General features: G+C 44.3%; 1 protein-coding gene across 1 annotated transcript; it reads left to right on the top strand.

The window, feature by feature from the left end:
- The first annotated feature begins 15,881 nt into the window (after positions 1-15,881).
- S100a7a (S100 calcium binding protein A7A) lies at positions 15,882-20,323 on the top strand. The gene is made up of 3 exons (NM_001109471.1): positions 15,882-15,986; positions 17,052-17,271; positions 20,068-20,323. The coding sequence occupies exons 2-3, from the start codon at positions 17,122-17,124 to the stop codon at positions 20,242-20,244; spliced, it is 327 nt and encodes a 108-aa protein (NP_001102941.1). The 5' UTR covers positions 15,882-15,986; positions 17,052-17,121; the 3' UTR covers positions 20,245-20,323.
- Positions 20,324-20,971: the final 648 nt, after the last annotated feature.

A 20,971-nucleotide genomic window follows, 5' to 3' on the forward strand; every position in this document is an offset into this window, starting at 1 on the left:
GTGCTGATGGGGTGAGTGGGGCTTGGTAGACTTTTGTCTGGAAAATGAAGGAGAAGGGTTGTCTCCGAAGAATTACTCCAGAGTGCTCAGAAATAGCCAGCCAGCCTTTTGGGTAAGGTAAAGCAGTGCACAAAAGGCCCAGCATATAGTAAGCCCAAGTTAAGTGACCATTTCTAGCTCCTTAACACCCTCACCCATCACCAAGATGGCCCTGGGAGAGCCTTGCTGGAAGACACAATGTTCCTGAGCACCTACAACAGACATCACTGTGCCCCTGGCCACTATTGGTACTGCCAGAACAACCCCGTATGCAAAGCCCAGTGGGTACCTCTCTGAGTTTTTGGCTTGTCAGCATTTTATAACCCGCCTTCCTCTTCCTTCTTTATGTCACAGTGGTAACCTGTCATCCCCAGACTTTGACCTCCAAGGAGCTAGGGCAAGAGAACACTGTACCCTTTCATCTACATTCCTGAGAATGTAGTAAGAGAATGTGGTTAGAGATCTGGAGGGCATCCCAGGGAGCTGAGCCAGGAAGTGGTACCCTTTCCTCGACGAGCTGTCAGGTAGGGCTAGTGTTTGGTCCTGAGGACTACTACCTAGGGTAAGAGAAGAAAGCTCAGGTCCTCGAGAGGTCTAGTCTGAGACCTTGTTGAGAAGGCCAGAGATGGATGGTGTCCTTCTAGGCCACAGAGCTCTAAGCTGTGGTAGGTGGGGCTGGATATCAAGCCCAAGTGTGGATAGTGTATGGGATGGGAAGAGAGATAGCAACAGAGGTGAAGGCTTGAGTAGGGCTTGGGTGGGAGATAGGGTGTGGGTAGGGAGAGGTCAGGACTGGGAGTACAAGGGCACATACTGAACCCAGACTGTAAAGACATAGAACATTCTGTTTTGATGTTAGCATCCAAGTGTGAACCTTTCTCAGGCACTTTCCAAGTAAGGCCACACCTGGGCAAGGCAGGTAGCATAGAGCTAGCTGAGAGCTGGGGTTTAAAAACTTCTGATTCCCAGGGTGAGGAGGCTTTAAGGGAATGCTCAACCTGGCAGTGGTTTCTCAGGTGTCATCCTCTGCCACAAAGTTGAGGATGGTGAATATCAGCTATTGAGATCCCTCCCATCCCTCCCTGCAGAACATCCACCCAGATCCCTTCTAGATCTGGTGTCTTTCCAAGATCCCTGCTTTAATTACCTCCAAGTGTCAGCTGATATTTAATGACTTAGTTAATTCAGGGGAAAGCCACTCTGAGTTTGTTGTGGGGCAAATTCTGTGCTAGATGCTGGTGATACAGCTGAGCTGATAAGTTAAAAAGAAATACTTCTTAACAACACCCCTTTCCTCACCAAGTTCCCAGGAGTCCTTACTGCAGCACACACAATCCTATTTAGGATTTCAGGGAAGATCCTGACAGTTACCTAAGCTCATGTCAGTCAGAAGAATGGAGGGTGGACAGTTGTTCTGGGGATATTGATAACACAGAGAAGCTTCTGGGGTGGTAAGGAATCGTGACATGATGGAGGAGCTGGAAGGGACTGGAGAAGATGGAGACAAGTGAGGTGAGGCCTGAGGCCTGATACTTGGGCCGGATCACCCACAGCTCTGAGTGACACAAGTTTATCCTCAAAGAGAAATGAGAAACCTGCACATGCACTGTCTCTGGCTCTCCCTCCATCACTCCCTCTGTCTCTCTGTCTCTCGCTCTCTCTCTTTCCCTCCTTCTTTCTCTCTCATTGTGAATGGAGTATGTATTTATTAGTACAGATGAGTTGCATGTGTATGAGTGTGCATGTAGAGATCAGGGGATTATAGAATGTTTTTTCTTATTTATTTAGTTACACTTTACTTTTTGTTTTATTTTGATTTTCTGAGACAAGTTCTCACTATGTAGTTTTGGCTGAACTTGCAGAGAACCACCTGCTTCTGCCTCCCAGGTGCTGGGATTAAATGTGTGCCATCACATCCAGCAAAACATTTATTTTATTTGTGTGTGTGTGTGTGTGTGTGTGTGTGTGTGTGTGTGTGTGCAGGAGCCTGAGGAGGTCAGAAAAGGGCATTGAATCCTTTGGAACTGGACTTACAGGTGGTTGAAAGCTACCATGTTGGTACTGGAATTAAATATGTCCTCTGGAAGAGCACCATGATCTTAACTTCTGAGCATCCTCTAATAATTAATTCTGAAATTTTATTTACTTATTTATTTTTGTGTATATAGGTGTTTTGCCTGTTTGAATGTCAGTTCACCACATACATGTGTTGCTCATGGAGTCCAGAAGAGGGCGCACCTGGGACTTGAGTTACAGACAGATGTGAACTGCTGCGTCTCCCCCAGACCTCACCTTTTTGTTTTTGTTAATTTTTCATCGACGTTCATGGATTTGGCTAGCTTGCCCAGCCAATTAGCTTTAGGGATCTGCCTGTTCCCACTCTACCCAGTATGCATGAGGGGGCAGGTGAGTGTGACAGGGGTGCCCTCATGCTTGTAAAGCTGACATTTTACCAACTGAGCCATACTTCACCCTCATTTAGCATCTTGTTCTTAAAAGGAATGATAGTTAAAGACAACCAGAGGTTTAAAGAAAATGAAAAACTAAGAATCTTACAAACAAACCAACAAACAAAATTTGGAAAAAAAAAAAGAAGAAAACATCAGAAAAAAACTCTTCTATTTTCAGAGTTATGAAAGACATTTTCTCTGAAACAAGATTTTTTTTTTGAAAATATTTTTTTTTATTAACTTGAGTATTTCTTATATACATTTCGAGTGTTATTCCCTTTCCCGGTTTCCGGGCAAACATTCCCCCCTCCCCTTCCTTATGGGTGTTCCCCTCCCCAACCCTCCCCCCATTGCCGCCCTCCCCCCAACAGTCTAGTTCACTGGGGGTTCAGTCTTAGCAGGACCCAGGGCTTCCCCTTCCACTGGTGCTCTTACTAGGATATTCATTGCTACCTATGGGGTCAGAGTCCAGGGTCAGTCCATGTATAGTCTTTAGGTAGTGGCTTAGTCCCTGGAAGCTCTGGTTGCTTGGCATTGTTGTACTTTTGGGGTCTCGAGCCCCTTCAAGCTCTTCCAGTTCTTTCTCTGATTCCTTCAACAGGGGACCTATTCTCAGTTCAGTGGTTTGCTGCTGGCATTCGCCTCTGTATTTGCTGTATTCTGGCTGTGTCTCTCAGGAGAGATCTACATCCGGCTCCTGTCGGTCTGCACTTCTTTGCTTCATCCATCTTGTCTAATTGGATGGCTGTATATGTATGGGCCACATGTGGGGCAGGCTCTGAATGGGTGTTCCTTCAGTCTCTGTTTTAATCTTTGCCTCTCCCTTCCCTGCCAAGGGTATTATTTTTCCTCATTTAAAGAAGGAGTGAAGCATTCACATTTTGATCATCTGTCTTGAGTTTCGTTTGTTCTAGGGATATAGGGTAATTCAAGCATTTGGGCTAATAGCCACTTATCAATGAGTGCATACCATGTATGTCTTTCTGTGATTGGGTTAGCTCACTCAGGATGATATTTTCCAGTTCCAACCATTTGCCTACGAATTTCATAAACTCGTTGTTTTTGATAGCTGAGTAATATTCCATTGTGTAGATGTACCACATTTTCTGTATCCATTCCTCTGTTGAAGGGCATCTGGGTTCTTTCCATTTTCTGGCTATTATAAATAAGGCTGCGATGAACATAGTGGAGCACGTGTCTCTTTTATATGTTGAGGCATCTTTTGGGTATATGCCCAAGAGAGGTATAGCTGGATCCTCAGGCAGTTCAATGTCCAATTTTCTGAGGAACCTCCAGACTGATTTCCAGAATGGTTTTACCAGTCTGCAATCCCACCAACAATGGAGGAGTGTTCCTCTTTCTCCACATCCTCGCCAGCATCTGCTGTCACCTGAGTTTTTGATCTTAGCCATTCTCACTGGTGTGAGGTGAAATCTCAGGGTTGTTTTGATTTGCATTTCCCTTATGACTAAAGATGTTGAACATTTCTTTAGGTGTTTCTCAGCCATTCGGCATTCCTCAGCTGTGAATTCTTTGTTTAGCTCTGAACCCCATTTTTTAATAGGGTTATTTGTTTCTCTGCGGTCTAACTTCTTGAGTTCTTTGTATATTTTGGATATAAGGCCTCTATCTGTTGTAGGATTGGTAAAGATCTTTTCCCAATCTGTTGGTTGCCGTTTTGTCCTAACCACAGTGTCCTTTGCCTTACAGAAGCTTTGCAGTTTTATGAGATCCCATTTGTCGATTCTTGATCTTAGAGCATAAGCCATTGGTGTTTTGTTCAGGAAATTTTTTCCAGTGCCTATGTGTTCCAGATGCTTCCCTAGTTTTTCTTCTATTAGTTTGAGTGTGTCTGGTTTGATGTGGAGGTCCTTGATCCACTTGGACTTAAGCTTTGTACAGGGTGATAAGCATGGATCGATCTGCATTCTTCTACATGTTGCCCTCCATGAAACAAGATTTAAAAAGGAATATTCAGAGATGTAAAAGATCTTGGATCAGTGCCTCACCCAATTGTTATCAGAGGGGTGTCAACCAGCAACTGATGGGCACAGCCAAACACTAGGGGAAGCCAGGGGAACCCAGAAGAAGAAGAAGAAGAAGAAGAAGAAGAAGAAGAAGAAGAAGAAGAAGAAGAGAAGAAGAGGAGGAGGAGGAGGAGGAGAGGGAGGAGGAGGAGGAGAAGGAGGGGGAGGAGGAGGAGGAGGGGGAGGAGAAGAAATTGTAGGAACTAGAGAGGTCAAGGACACCATGAGAACATGCCTCAGAATCATCTAAATCGGGCTCATAGGGACTCACAGAAACTGAAACGGCCAATGTGGACCTTGTATGGGTCTGACTAGGTCCTTTGACTATAGTGTATGGTTGTGAAGCTTGGTATACCTGTGGTACTTCCAACAATGAGGGGGATGGGGGTTGTCTCTGACTCTTTTGCCTGCCCCTTTTCCTACTACTGGTTGCTGGTTTAGCAGTGATAGGGTTTGTGTGCAGTCTGATTGTACCTTGTTGGGCTATGTTCCATTGTTTGGTGGATATCTCTGGGAGACCTGCTTTTTTCTTTTTTGAAATAGGAGGAGTTTGTTTCTGGGTGAGAGTAAGGTTTTGTCGGGGGAGAACTGGGAGGAATGGTGGCAGGGGAAAATACAGTTAGGATATAATGTAAAAATATTAAAAAATATAGAACAAAAAAAGAAAAAGATCTTGAAAGCTACAGAAGGAATTGCTTCTGAATTCCCCTACAGTGCTGTTAGGAATAAGAAATAACATAAGTGCTAGAAGATAAAGGTTAGTGAAAAGGTAGAACCAAGAACTGAGCAAACAAGCAACATAGAGTAAGACAGAAAAGTAACAAATTGGAGGATCCGCCCAGGAGTTAGAAAATGAATCAAGACAGCAGAGGAATACTGTGGTTGGGACATCATCTGAGTGTCCCTCAAGGGCACATATGCTCAAATTTAGTTCCCAGTGTGGCAATGCTACAAGTGCTAGTAGCTTACAGAGATGAAGCTTATATTGAGCTGGTTAGGTCACTGTGAGTGCTGTCCTCGGAAGGATGGAATGCATCCTTGGAGTGAGTTCTCAGAACTGTGGGCTGCTATTAAGAAAAAAAATCAAGACTGACCCCTCCCTGGTCTTACTGTCTTCATGCCTAATGTAATATTTTCCTCCTGATTTTCAACTGTTGTTATGCTGTTCAAAGAAGTTCTTCACCACAGCTGGGCAAGAGAATTTTAAGCTAGACAAACCTATGACCACTATTCTCATTCAAACCACCACACCCATCATAGACTGATGCCACGAATCACTAAGTCTAAGTGATTCCTTCCTGCTGTAAGTTTGTTTTTGGGTATCTGCACACAGAAAGTCAACATTTTCCTTGGCAGGATTAGGAATCTGGTTCTCCAAATCTCTTCACGTCTCACCTGCAAGAAATATGAAAAATGAGCTGGGTGTGGTCTACACCTACATGCATGAGACAAAGGCAGGTGGATCTCTGTGAGTTCAAGGCCACTCTGGTCTACATAGTGAGTTCCAGGACATCCAGGTCTATAGTGAATGACTGCCTCATAAAAATTATGGAGAATGTATCATTTGTCTGTGGGAATGTCCGCTCTTTACTCATACTATTTCTTTAGCCCTCTATATATAACCCACCCCCTCTCCTCTTCAGGAAATTCTCTCCAGACTGTAATCCACACCTTGGCATCCTTCAGGGCTCACCTCCCACATGCTAACGTTCTGCTATTCCTCCTTGTCTCCATTCTTTGCATATTTATCTTTATCCTGTGAAATTGCTCTATTCATGTTCAAAATTACATATAAAATAGAAAGTGCAAGAGGACAGAAGATGGGGAAGAATATGAAGAATGTAAACAAATCAACCATTAAATCTCCAGTTAAATTACTGGAGATTTACCTTAAAAATAACTGAGGATGATCTTACCTCCAGTGTCTGGGAGGCAACCAGGAACAATGGCAATAGCCTACATCGCTTTGTAGGTCTCTTGGATTCCCTGATTAAAAAAGTCTCCTGTGTTGGATACTGATTTTTGTTTTTGCTAGATAGTCTATGGCTCTTGAGGGGCATTAATCACATGCATAGAGTATTATATGTAATTTTTAGTAAACATAAAATGATTCTCTATGGCCTTTTCAAACATCATTAGTATTATTTATCCCTTCTCCACTTCTCTTTTCCATTGCCACCCCTCTTCTTATCCCAAACCCTACCTGCACTTGGGCTTTACCCTTGAAGTTCAGCTCCATCCCCTACACTAAGAGTTCTGTGGCCTAGAAGGACGCCCTCCATCTTTGGCCTTTCCAGCAGAGTCTCGTGCCAAGGTCCAGCGTCAGTGTGAGGGTCTTGAGAAAGGCAGGAATGGGAGTGGCTCAGAGTCAGTAGTAGATGCATGCTGCTAGTTCAGGTACTCCTTGGGTCTCAGATGATTCTCAGTATTCTTTATTCTTCAACGTTAGCTTAAGTTTAAGTGTAATAGCTTAATAGCCAGAGAGAGACTGAACACAGTCTTATTTACTAAAGCTCCATCAGCAAGGCTTTGATCAGTGTTAATAATTATCAAGAATTCTTAGATTTACATTAACTCTGTGAGTCCCAGATCAATAGTCCCAGCCCCCATTTCCTTAGAGCAGAACCGAGCATAAAGCAAATGTACATTTCCTCATAGGTTTACACAGCCTGTTCTTTACAGGTAGCTGGGCACAGCTCTTCCAGTTTTCTGGTATACCAGACAGCAGTCTTTAGTAATTGCTTCCATGTAAGAGTCGAAATGTGGCGAACTATTAAAATTAAAATGAATTCTTACAAAGTTTTGAATTCATATAAGTGAAACAATAAAACAGCTCTCTCTAATATCTTTCCAGGCATTGTTATCTCCAACTCTTCAAACAGCTAGAAAAACAGAGTACTAGCTTATATGCTTCTACGTTATTTTTTAATTCTCTAATCATCATTTCCATATCCTAGCAATTCCATAGCCTCGTGTACTCTCCTTCTAATATTATTTATTCCTAAATCATATATAAATTCCTATTTTTTTCCCATACATACCCTTTCCTCCTGAGAACACTCTCTATCCTCCATGTCTCCAAGTTCATCCTGGTTAATCAATACAACAGTCATTGGACTGGAGAGTATGTGTGCTTCCTCATGATTCCAAAATCAAGGCCAAGTCTGGCAATGAATCATTTCCAAAAAGGACCAACCAAGTCCTTATGGCCTTTGTGGTTATGTTATCTAGATCCTTCGCATGACCCTAAAGGCCAAGCAGAGGGTCTCTTCCTTTTCTTCCACAGCCTCATGGCCATGTCCATTCCTCATTCCTGAGAACCACATCTGTTTCATTTATTATGGCATGATTAGTTTTGAGTAATGAGGGGAAGTATATTCCTTAGAAAGAAAGATTGAGAGTAGAGTAGTAAAGACAGCAGATCAACTTTGGGGGCAACAGCAACCATCAGCACGTGTCGGGGTCACAGGATCAATGGCCTGATGATGCTCCAAAGGCAAGAACTGTGTCACACCTCCCCTTATGCAGCCATGCTGGACTAGCAGGCTCACACTAGACCCCTCTGAGACCCATAGCAGAGCCCAACTAATATTGGAAAGTCAGACTTTTATTCACACAAACACTGAGGAAGTTGTGAAAATTATTCTTTAATATCTTTGCCCCATCTGCCTTCTTGATTATGTCATCATTATCCCTGTATTCACAAAGTGTGTTGATTCCACCTGCCATGGACTTTTCAGTTTAGTGTTGTTCATGTTTGCTTTCACGAGTCTGTAGGGAACAAAGGTAATGATCCCATTTCCCTTCTCCTCACATGTGGCTAAATGTCGACTGAGAGAAGGAAGACTACGGCAGGGCAGAAAGAGCTTATTGCTTTCAATGTGATGCAATAATTATTGTTCAAAAAGAGGTAGGCAGGGGGGCTGGGGATTTAGCTCAGTGGTAGAGCGCTTACCTAGGAAGCACAAGGCCCTGGGTTCGGTCCCCAGCTCCGAAAAAAAGAACCAAAAAAAAAAAAAAAAAAAGAGGTAGGCAGGAACATCCCTGAGACATTTGTTCATCCACTCAGGAACCAAGATGAAAATAGAGGTGAACCAAAGTCTAGCAGTGGGCCCATGAACAGGATCCAGAAGCAGGCAGAACTGGGGGTTAAGATGCAGAAAATAATGGAGCCCTAAGATAGTGCATCCAGCTGCACCCAGTATTTGGTAGACCCCTCTTTAGGAAGCATCAAGATCATCACTTTTGACTTCAAAGTCAAGGTTAGAGTGGTGGGAATAGGATAATGTCCTTGGATAACGTCATTTGCTCACTGCCCGTCTTCTATCAGGGACAAGGCACCCGAGGGCCTCATCATCACCCTTTGTAAGATCTTCATGAAACATTGGGTAGGCTCCAAGTGTGAGCACAGGAGTAAAACTGTGAGCAGATATTAAAGCCCAGTCCTGGACTAGTTAGAGCAATTCTTGGAACATCCTGGGGATGAGGAAACAAAGATGGATGATTAAAATAGACACTTGCTGAACAGAAGCAACTGTCTTGCTTCTTATGCTGTTGAGTCAGATTGTTCATGGTGGGTATCAGCATCGTGTTTCCTTTTTCTTTCTGGCCTGTTGATGACAGGGCTGGGGTAGCCTCAGGCCCCACAATGCTCCCTATCCTTCAGGTTGCAGTATGGGCTAAGAGAAGGGTGAAACAGTCCCAGGATACAAGAGTCAGTTGCTGACTTAACTGAGCTGAGGAAGGTCCTAACAAGACCAGTTGTAATGACCAGTGTCTGTATCTTCCAAAAGATCTTATTTGGAGCAGAAGGCTCTTGTCCTAACTCAATTTAGCACTTGTGTGGCTTGTGGGTGGGCAAATGGGAGAGAAACACTGAGTTGCTAGAGTTTTTGAGCCTGGGAGGCAATAGGTTTTATTTGATCATTCGTCTGACTTACAGATTTCTACATATTTGTCCTGACAGCTAGCCACAACTGCCCCACAATTATGTTTAATGAACCAGGCATCAAGAGTCCTGCCATACCTTCGTTCCTTCTTAATTCTCATAATCATAATAGGTTTTAATTTCATTTTAGGTAAAGAGAAGCTGACATGTACAGGGTTAAGAAAACTTAACAAATTCACGCAGCAAACCAACAGCAGAAAATCCTACTTCAAATCCATACTCCTGTCTCCTAAGTTAAAGGCTTCCCCCTCCCCCAGTTTCCTCAGCAACTGCTCTTTGGGAACTGACAGTCCAGGGAAAGAGACAGATTCACTTCAGTGCAATATATAGTCAGGTGCTCACAGGGTTCTTATGGAGAGGGGAGGAAAATGACACACTCTCCTTCTGTTCTCCATTGCCTGAATCCAGTGATGGGAGGACCTCTAAGGAATGTCTGGAGCAGGAGATTAAGTCGTTTAAATATATGCAAAACAGCCGACGTGGGAGTTGGCCGTCATGGTACTAAACCTGATGTGCCTCCACCATGTTACAGAAAAGGCTAGTGACAGTGAGGGAAGAAGAAATAGGTGGTCAGTGGGAGTCGGAAAGTTGGTGGAAGGAAAGTGAGGGATAAGTAACTAAAATGGGACCCTTTCCTGTTACTCAGCACCTGAAATTTCCAATGTGGCACAAGAGAGTTCAGGGTCCATTTAGTGGCCAGCCCTTTGAGCATCCTGGGCCTCTATTGAGCTACAATACTCTGTTTTCCCTAGGTAGCACCTGCTGTCTTAATCCACTTGATTCCCCCAACTTTCTCCCCAAGGGATTCCCATTGTAACCAAGGCCTCTGCTTCTCTCTCCCCACTTCTCCATATGATGGAAATACTACTTCATGTCAACAGGCTATAAACTTGAATGAAAATTACAGTAGAAGTAGTTAAACATTATTGTATCCATACCATAGACATTATGCAGTTGTTTTACTTGGGGGCCACACAAGAGTTTCTTTTTTACTTGTTTTTAAAATTATTATACAAGGACTGGAGAGATGGCTCAGTGGTTAAGAGCCATCTTTGAACTCTTCCAGAAGTCCCGAGTTCAAATCCCAGCAACCACATGGTGGCTCACAACCATCTGTAATGAGATCTGATGCCCTCTTCTGGTGTCTGAAGACAGCTACAGTGTGCTTATATAAAATAAATAAATAAATCCTTTAAGAATTATTATACAAGCTAATGAACTTCACAATGACATTTTCATGCATGTATTTCGTTATACTTTTCTAACACCCAGTGTCTTCTCTTTTCTGGTCATTTCTACCTTCCTCCCCACTTAGTTCTCCTTCTGCTTGCTTGTTGTCCACATGAGAGGACACTTGGCAACATTGTCTTTGTGAGTCTAGATTATTTTGCTTAGCACAGTGATCTCCACAGCTATTCATTTTCCTGTGAATGACATATTTCCCTTCTTCCTTATGGCTAAATGAGACTCCACCACATGTATAGGCCATGTTTTCTTTGTTCAGTCATCCATCTCTAGCCATTGATGGGCATCCAGGCTGATCCTGTGTTTGGCGGCTCTTGTGAATAGTGCTTTAGAACACATGGGTGTGTGGGTATTTCTGTGGTTTACTAATTTGGACCCCTTCAGGTTTATTCCCAGAAGTAGGAGAGCTGGATCATATGGTAGTCTTCGGAGCCTCCATGCATAATGGAAACTGTAATTTACATGTCCACCAGCAGTGTGTGAGGATTCCTTTTCTCAGCATCATTACTGCATGTACTCTTGTTTGAGTATTTGGCAATAGCCATTCTGGCTGGGATGAGATGCAATATTAATTTAATTCTGATTAATTTTCTATGATGACTGAAAATGTAAAACATGTTTTCTTTTACTCCCACCTCCCTCCATGCCTCAGAGACAGGGTTTCTCTGTGTAGCCTTGGCTGTCTGGAACTCACTCTGTAGACCAGGCTGGCCCAGAATCTCACAGAGATCCACCTGCCTTTTGCCTCTGGAGGGCTGAGATTACAGGCGTGTACCACCACCACCCAGTATGTTTTCACTGTATTCTGAGTTATTTACCATTCTTCTGAGAACCAGCTGTCTGGTAGATTTTATTGATGAGATGATTTGGGTTTTTAATATTTAATTTTGGGTTCTTTATTATCTTAGATATTAATTCAATGTCCACTTTACATATAGCAAAGACTTTTCTCCTGTATCTTATGCTGTCTCTTTCACTATTTGGTTATTCCTTTGCTGGGCAGAGGCTTCTAGATTCCAGACAATCTCACGTTTGACTTCTTGCTATTATTCCCTGAGCTATTAGAGTTCTTTCCAGAATGCTCTTGCCTAGTGTTTTCCCCTATATGTTCTTCCTGCAGCTTCAAGGTTTCAAGTTTTACATTAATGTCTTTGATTCATTTTATAACTGACTGTTTCAAAAGATAAGAGATAGGGACCTATCAGAATCTATAAATTGCTTTTGATAGGATGGCCATTTTCGAAATCATCCTACTGTAAATCCGCCTCCTGATACCTTTTCCAATTTTTCTTTGGTGTTTTAAAGTTTTCATTGTATAGTTCTTTCATTTTCCTGGCTAGGTTTTCTTCAAGACATTTTTGAGGCCATTAGTATTCAGAATTATTATCGAAAGGTGTGTATTAATTTCTGTCATTTTATTGATTTTACGGTCTTTTTTCAGGTCTCTTTTGTTTCCTATCCTAGCATCATTTATTTGTTCCCTGTGTTTATTCTTCTCTCTAGACTAAAGTATTCCTTCTGGTAGCCTCTGTAGAGCTGGCTTAGTAGTCATAGATTCCTTTAATTTGTTTTTTTTCTTTTTTCTCTGTTTTTTATCTTTATTAACTTGAGTATTTCTTATTTACATTTCGATTCCTTTAATTTGTTTTATCATGAATTATTTTTTAATTTTTTCTTCAATTTTAAGATACTTGACTTTTTTCTCTTGCAGCTTCCAATACCCCCTTTCATTCTGTGTTTCTAATGTTTTAAATATAATATAGCATGAACATTTTATTTTCTGGTGTTATCTATTTGGTGTTCTATAGACATCTTGTACCTGAATGGTCATCTCTTTCTACTAGGTTTGGGAAATTTTCTTCGATGATTTACTGAACATATTTTCCATGTCTTTGCTATGGTAAGTAATCTCCTTCTTCTATGCCTCAGAGGTGAGATTTTTTTTCATGGTGTCCTCCAACTCTCCTATTAATGTTTCCTTTTATATAAATATATTTTAATTTTAAGTTAGTATACAAAGTACTAGGTTTCTTCATGAAATGTTCACACTTATTTTTAATTTTTTTGAGTCTATCCTATATGAGTATTGTATCTCTGTCACTCCCACCCTCTTCTCCTTCCTCCTTCCAAGTTGACAATCTCACCTGCAATTGTTATTGCTACATGCACATATGTATAGAGATATACTCCTTGGTCTGATTCTTCTGCTTTGCCTTTCACCCTTGACCCTGGTTTTGACATGATTGTTCTGTGGTGAGCTTTCTGCTGAGGCTTTCATTTGGCTTACTGAGTTTTTTATTTCCAGCATTGTTTCAGTTTGGGTTTTTTAAAAGAATGCAAACTTTATCTTCATGTGTTTACTTTATTTTATTCTTATCTCTTTGTTTTGTCTGGAAAAGTTTTTCCAGGTAATTATTTTATTTTATTTTATTTTATTTTATTTTATTTTATTTTGTGTGAGAGAGAGAGAGAAGAAGGAGGAGGAGGAGGAGAAGGAGGAGGAGAAGAAGAAGAAGAAGAGGAAGAAGAAGGGGAGAGGGAGAGGGAGGGAGAGGGAGAGGGAGAGGGAGAGGGAGAGGGAGAGAGGGAGAGGGAGAGGGAGAGGGAGAGGGAGAGGGAGAGGGAGAGGGAGAGGGAGAGGGAGAGGGAGAGGGAGAGGGAGAGGGAGAGGGAGAGGGAGAGGGAGAGGGAGAGGGAGAGGGAGAGGGAGAGGGAGAGGGAGAGGGAGAGGGAGAGGGAGAGGGAGAGGGAGAGGGAGAGGGAGAGGGAGGCCGGGGTGGAGGAGAGAATGTATGTGTGTGTTTTAACCTATGAGATGAGGTTTACACATTTGGAGTTAGTTCTGGGTTGAGTTTTTGCTTGTTTGTTTGTTTTCTTCTTTTTTTTCTTTTCTTGTTCTAATCGAGTCTTTCGTTACAGGTTACAATATTCAGGATGGGGCTAATTCACAGTAGAGCCAGGATGCAGGTTCCTGTCTGTCTACTATTTGGGGCTGTAGACTATCCCAAGACAAGTCTCTACAGTTTGTTTGCTGTGGTCTGGCGCTTTCAGCAGCTTGATAAAACGGTTTGAAACAAGTTTTTCAAAGAAATGGGGCTGGTCCTGAGTCTAGAGATCAGATAGGACAACTGGAGGGGCCCAGTCAGGCAGCTTACAGGGTTTCTGGGGCTCTGGCGAATCCCTGGGGGGATTCGGGCTGGGATATGGTGAATCCCAGAGTAGGGAGGGGACCAGAAGCAGGGGGTGGTCCATGAAAGCAGCCTTAAACTTGGGTGATTTGAGTGGATGGGGCCAGGAAGGAAATGAAGGTAGCACAACCTGGTGTCTGAATCACTGTTGATGATAGAGAGCCCCCGGGGTGGGGGTGGGGCAGTGCGATGTGATCAGAGAGGGGAAGACAGGCCAGGAGGAGGCGAATAGAGAGAGTCCCTGGAGGAGGTGGGTTGTGACCAGGGAGGGAGACAAGTCAGGAGGAGATGCTGGTCTCTGGCAAGCAGCAGTTTGGTTAATGGATCTTCATTCTCATTTCAGCTAGAGCTGAAATACCAAATATTATAAAGTATTTGTCTAAATACTAAACATGTTAATTACATAATTTACCTATGCGTCTAAATTATAAACATTACAGTGGTGAATATTTTCTTTCTTTTCTGAATATTTTCTTAATTATTGCTTGGGATATGTTACTGGTGAAAGATGGACGAAGCAAAGATATTTAATAAAGCTCTCTAGGGTTCTAGCTTGGCATTTCCAAACAGCTGAGAAAACTAAGCCATACTTTTAGCATAGAAACACAATAGGGGTTCGATAAACAACTTGTGTGTTGAGGAAATTGTGCCATTAGAGAAATGCAAACTGGAAAAGGTCCTGGGTTAGTATTTGTTATTGTTAAGGGTGTCATTGTGGTATGGTTGTTGTGGTGGCTCAGGTGCTGGCACTGAACCTTGGGGCTTTCAGACACTGTTCCTTCAGTTTCTGGGGAACCTTCTGGGATGCGGGGAAGACTCTCCATCAGTCGCTTGATCTTTGGCGCTATCTTCTGGGAGATGCACTCATCAGTCTGTGTGGTCCCATGTGTGCTACTTGGTTGAGATGGTCAGACAGAAGCTGCCACTGAGCGAAGGCTTGTATTGGGGTGAGGTGTAAGGAGAGTTAATTTGTCCTTTATAGTTAAGTGTCACTTGTGTAGAGGCCATCTGTACAGTAGAGCGAGTTCCAGGTTGCAGTTGTTTATTTCCTAATGGTCTAAACTGATCCTAGCACTGTGTGTGTGTGTGTGTGTGTGCGTGTGTGTGTGTGTGTGTGTGTGTGTGTGTGTGTGTGTGTGTGTATGTAGGTCTTGACCTCCGTACATCATCAAGACTACTAAAGCAACATCTTAGCTCTTCCCATATAGAAAGTCAAGGTTCAGCATTGGCTAGGTACACAGAGCCTTCAGACCTTTTATGTGCTTGCTGTCTGGAACTTTGCTCTTATAAGCATTCATGAGTACCATGTCAACTCCATGTCCACAGCAGGCCATGCAGTTCCATACCTCCAAGCCTTTGTTTGCACATTCCCCTCTGCCTAAAGCTACTTCATTCCCCAGAGCAACTCAAAATTTCTTTTCAAGACACTGCTCAAATAGCACCTCCTTAAGTTAAGTCTTCCTCAATTTTTTTCTGGGAGAAGGTGGCCCTTGATGGGTGTCCTGATTGTCCTGTACTTGCCCAGGGTACATGGTGTCCATGTGTAACTGTCAGCCCTCTTATTCAACCCCATCCTGAGAGCTAGCTGGCCAAGCGTTTTATTCACATTGCTTAGCAGAGGGACTGGCCTGCTGCGAGTACTCATGAAATACTTGTTGACTGAGTGGATGGGTGTGATTCATTACTGTGGACTTTGGAGGTTCACTAATTGAGGGAGGGTGTCTAAGGAAGCTGTTTTTAAGGGTGTCCCTGGGGCTAGGGGGTGGGGCGGGATGATGAGCTCTGATTGGAGGCAGTGGATGTATAATGAAACCTTTGTGATTCTTAGGTTTTTCAGGTCCTAGAGGTGGGTCCCTAAAACCAGGAGTATGACAGTGTCATCCCAGGAATGCAGTTAAGGTTTGGTTCTGCTGTAGAAGAACCTGGGGAAAGCCACACACTAGCTGCCATAAATGAGTGGGCTGGGAATGGGCAGGATGTCTAGCCTGGTGGAAGTTCCCCTGTTCAGAAGTCTGCCTTTTATCTGATTTCCAGGATCATATAGAGGCTGGGCTGTGGATGAAGAGCAGCCCTGCATTGAGAGCAACAGGTTAGTGCCTCCTCCAAGACAATCTCAGGGGTGGTGTGGGCTGTGCTGTTCTTAGAGAGCAGAGATCCTCAGCTTGCCTGTTATGGAGAACATGCATAGTGTGAATGAGTGCTCCAACAATGGAACTGTGGCCCCAAAGTGGTTTAAAATCCCAGAGGATAAGCGTGTTTCTGGGCTTGTCCATAAATACAAGGATTTGAGGCCAATTATGTGTGTAGCAGCTGTGTAATTTTGGTAAATTCCTTAGCCTCTTTGGATTTCATTTTCCCTCCAGGAGGATAGGGTCATGATGCTTAACTCCCCAGGGTCCTGTGTGGATTAAATGGGGTGATGAGAAGAAGCAGATGCATGGTTGTTAGGATTGTTGTTTGCACAGGGTTTAGGGAAGGCAGTTGCTTCCTATCACCTCTGTATGGAGTAAGGGGTGGTGGGCATCAGGTGGACAGTGCATAGAGCTGTGAAAAGGCCCCAGGATTATAAGGCTGGAAAGACTATGCTGGGGTTGGGGTCAACTCCTGGAGAAGATAACGTGCCAGATAGTGGTGGGAACAAAGGTGTCAATGGCTGTGCTGTCTGTCTGTCTGTCTGTCGGTCTGTATGTATGTATATTCTAGTGAGAAGTAAAACACAAACAGGAATTGCCCGGTCTGATTCTTCTGTGTAGTATAATCATCTTAATGTTCTGCTGGTCCCATCAAGTACATTACTGTAGGGGAAGGTTACTGTAGGGGAAGGGCTCTTGCCTCTTCAAGGATTCCAACATTTTCATTGTACACAACAAAAACAGTGCCTGGCTTCAAACCATCTTTAGTTTGTTCAGATCTTGACTATTAGCAATGAGGAGACAACTCCTGGACCCAGGATGCCCTCAGTTCCAGTGTAGGGACTCACTTTAGATCAGGCAGGAAAGCTTGTTGAGGACAGAGCCAGCAACCCAAGTTCACATGGGATCAGCAGGGGTGCAAGGCGGCCCCTTCCTGATGCAGCTCAGGCTAGTGGGCAGGGGGCTGATGTCTCCAGGAGGAAGAATTCCCTCCTCTTAGCTCTTCTCCTTCTTCCTTACAGACTCTCCACTGTCCCAGAGCCTCCTCATCTACTCTGCAGATTTGCCTGTACCCTGAAGGGTCCATCGGTCATGCCAGACACACCAGTAGAGGACTCCCTTTTCCAAATCATACACTGCTTTCATCACTATGCTGCCCGGGAAGGGGACAAGGAGACCTTGTCCCTGGAGGAGCTGAAAGCCCTGCTCTTGGATAGTGTGCCTCGCTTCATGGACACCCTGGTATGTTGGGTCTGGTGCTGGAGTGGGAGATGAAGTGAGAACCAAAGCGCCTAGAGAGCGCTGTTTGTGGGATTGGGACTGAGCAGTGAGGTGGGTAGGTGGGAGGAGATGACTCCCTTGGGAATCTCCTGTTCCTGAAGGAGAATGGAGGAGGTGGGGGCATGCGAAGAGTAGGGTTTGCTTTATTTCCTGTCCTTCCCTTCTCTGAAGTCACCTGCTTGGTTTCACTCCAGTCACATGAAGAGACTACTAATCTCTGAGACTACAGCCTGATACCACACCTTTGGATTCTTCTGCTTCCTGTGTCCTGTGAGCATGACAGGCTCAACGCTGTTCTCTGTTCAGAAGCCTCTTTAGTCAGTGACATTGCCCCAAACTCAGACTTTCTCTGTGAGTCCTTAGAGCATAAGTCCCTTCACCAGAGTGTCTGCCATGAGCCTGAAGTAGTAGGGAATTTAGGCTGTGGAGGCTGCCCTGGTCTGGTGGGCATGGGAAATATAACCTCTTCCACTCCCCATGCCTAGGGCTTCTCAGAGTCAGATGGAGACAGCCCCAGATCCTGGGCTTATAGAGCCTGCTCATCCAGTCTGTGATTAGTTCTAGTCCTCAGCTACTGCGCTTCTTAGGGACTGCAGCTCTGAAGGAAACTGTGGGTGCTGTCTTGGTGAAGTCTGTGGTGTTTCAGGGTCTCTGGCTTGCCACCTCTAGAGGAAGTGAGACTCTGCTTATTCCTGTAAAATGTCTCCTTCACCTACTTCCAGGCTTTGAGAAAGAACACAAAGACAACCTCCTTCTTTCTAGAATGTTCCTTCGAGGGCTCAGAAGATAGCCAGAATAGGAGTTCCTTGCTAACTGTTTTTAGGAAATATTTTCCTTTTGGGAAGAACTCCTTGGTGCTGCCTTGCCTTGCCCAGGACTGCGATCATAGAACCCATAGTGTTGCCTTTGCTGCAGGGCTCTTGGGGACAGGCACAATGGCATAGCTGGCAGACTTGGTAAGAATAAATGTTGACCAGAAAAAGACACATGGTATGCACTCACTGATAAGTGGATATTAGCCCAAAAGCTCAAATTACCCAAGATGCAATCCACAGACAACATGAAGCTCAAGAAGAAGGATGACCAAAATGTGGATGCTTTACTCCTTCTCAAAAGGGGGAACAAAAGTATCCACAGGAGGGGATATGGAGACAAAGTTTAGAGCAGAGACTGAAGGAACAGCCATTCAGAGCCTGCCCCACATGTGGCCCATATATCTACAGTCACCAAAACTAGATAAGATGGATGAAGCTAAGAAGTGCATGCTGACAGGGACCGGATATAGATGTCTCCTGAGAGACACAGCCAGTGCATGTCCAATACAGAGGCGGATGCTAGCAGCAAACCACTGAACTGAGAACAGGACTCCCATTGGAGGAATTAGAGAAAGGATTGAAAGAGCTGAACGAGCTTGCAACCCCATAAGAACAACAATGCCAACCAACCAGAGCTTCCAGGGACTAAACCACTACCCAAACACTATACTTGGACTGACCCATGGCTCCAGCTGCATATGTAGCAGAGGATGGCCTTGTTGGGCACCAATGGAAGGAGAAGCCCTTGGTCCTGCCAAGGTTGGACCCCCAGTGTAAGGGGATGCCAGGCGGGGCGGTGGATGGGGAGGGGAATACCCTTATAGAAGAAGGGGAGGGAGAGGAGATAGGGGGTTTATGGACAGGAAACCGGGAAAGGGAATAACATTTGAAATGTAAAAAATAAATATAAAAAAAGTGTTGATAAGGGAGTTGAGGAGAGCCTGTCAGATGTAGAAGGTTTCACACTCTGGATGTGACAGGGTTATTGGATGGTGGGGCTGGTAAAGGGAGAGAAGTTGCTGATTTCCTACAGGGATGAGGGGCTGCCTTCTGGATCTGCAGCATTACCTTCCTTCCCACAAATGCTTCTCAGATGCTCCATTCTGTGTGTGAGAGCATGCCTACATATACCAGGAAAATCTTGCTGAAACCTGCTTTTCCCTCCCCTCCCTCGGTTTGACCACATCCTCCCTTCTCCATCTGTCTCACATCTTCTTTGTAAACAAGGACCCCGGCTTTCCTCACACCCCCTCTCCCATTTCAAACAGCCCTTTCCTTTGCCATTCGGATCTTCAGCCTCAGGGTCCTCTGCTTGGATACCCTGGGCAGCTCCTGCGGTCATTTCTCTGTCCTATTTCACTTTCTGCACACTATAGATGAACCAGTTAATGTTTCCTAAATAATGCCTAGGTAGGTAGCACGGGATGCAGACAGATATCTGCCTGACTTGGAGGTGGTCCTACATTCATGCTGGAGATGATGTGTGCATGCAACCTTCCCCCTGAGGAGTTCTTGGTTTGGAGGAAGAAGGCAGTGTCTTGTCTTCAGGAAGCCTGTACAGGTGACTCTTGTAGAGAGCTCACAGTGCACCTCGGAAGACAGCACAGACACTGACTGTATGTGAAGTGGTTCTGGGGAATCCAGGCTTCTGAGCTCAATTCAGGAATTACTTAAACTTCTCTTTTGAAAGGACTATTTTTGCTCTCTCTGCCCATGCCACTCTAGGTCTGATGACCCAAGGTGTCTATTAACACCAGTGCTTCTTCAGCCTGATTTTGTAGTATATGATGATCTTGTCACTGATACTCTGTGAGAACTTGTCCTGAAGGCTTGTTGAAGGGGAACCAGGCTGCTGTAATGCCCTTCATCCCCAGCAGGAGGAGTTTGGAGGGCTCGTATACTGAATGCAGTGTGGGTTGATGATCCTCTTTGTGTTTGGCAGGGCCGCAGGCAGCCATACTACATCACAGAGCTCTTCCGGGCGGCTGACAAAAACAAGGACAACCAGATCTGCTTCGATGAGTTCCTGTACATCTTGGGCAAACTGGTGAAGGACTATCATCTTCAGTTTCACCGGCAGTTGTGCACACACTACTGCACCCAGCACAACCTCTACTAAAGGGGGACAGGCAGTCTCTCATCACCAGAACTTGTTCCTGGAGACATGGCCTGACTAAGAACAGCTTACAGAACTTAGCAATGTATTTCTTCTTAGGTGTGCACACACGCATACAAACAAGATCACAAATATTTCTGGGAAGTACTCAGGTCATGGTTCTGGGTATCCCTTAATGTTCAGTAAAAGAAGTTTAGTCTGTATTATCAGGAACATCGTTTAGAGCAGGAGACATAGCTCCTGCCTTCAGTGATATCTTGCTTGATGGGGGAATATTGGTTCTGAATCCAAGGTGCCCTTATCTGATGCAAGAGACCCAGCCTTGCTGACAGAAATCTTATCTGAGGTGTGAGACGGCCTGCTGTCTGGTCTCAGTCTGCAAGGAAAGGGTGCTTCTCGGGATCAGGGCACCCTCTGAGAAGGAAGTAAGACCTCCCAATGATGTTACTGACTGATCATTCACTGCACATGCGGGATGGGGGAGGGGAGCCACATGGACAATGGTGCCTAGAAGGAGTCCTTTTGAGAGTCTGCACACACAGGACATTGGGAAGACAGGAGATGCCCAGGATCAGGAAGGGGAGGAGGAGGTGTTTCAAGAAGATGTAATAGCAGCAGAAACCCAGATGGTATGTCTGGAACAGCAGAGAGCTGTTCAGGAAATAAATGTCCAAGAGGAACGTGTGAGTTTTATTTACTCAGGAGGACATTGAGATTTAGATTTTATCCT

Source organism: Rattus norvegicus, chromosome 2, assembly GCF_021556685.1.
Source record: "Rattus norvegicus strain SHRSP/BbbUtx chromosome 2, alternate assembly SHRSP_T2T, whole genome shotgun sequence".
Classification (NCBI taxonomy): domain Eukaryota; kingdom Metazoa; phylum Chordata; class Mammalia; order Rodentia; family Muridae; genus Rattus; species Rattus norvegicus.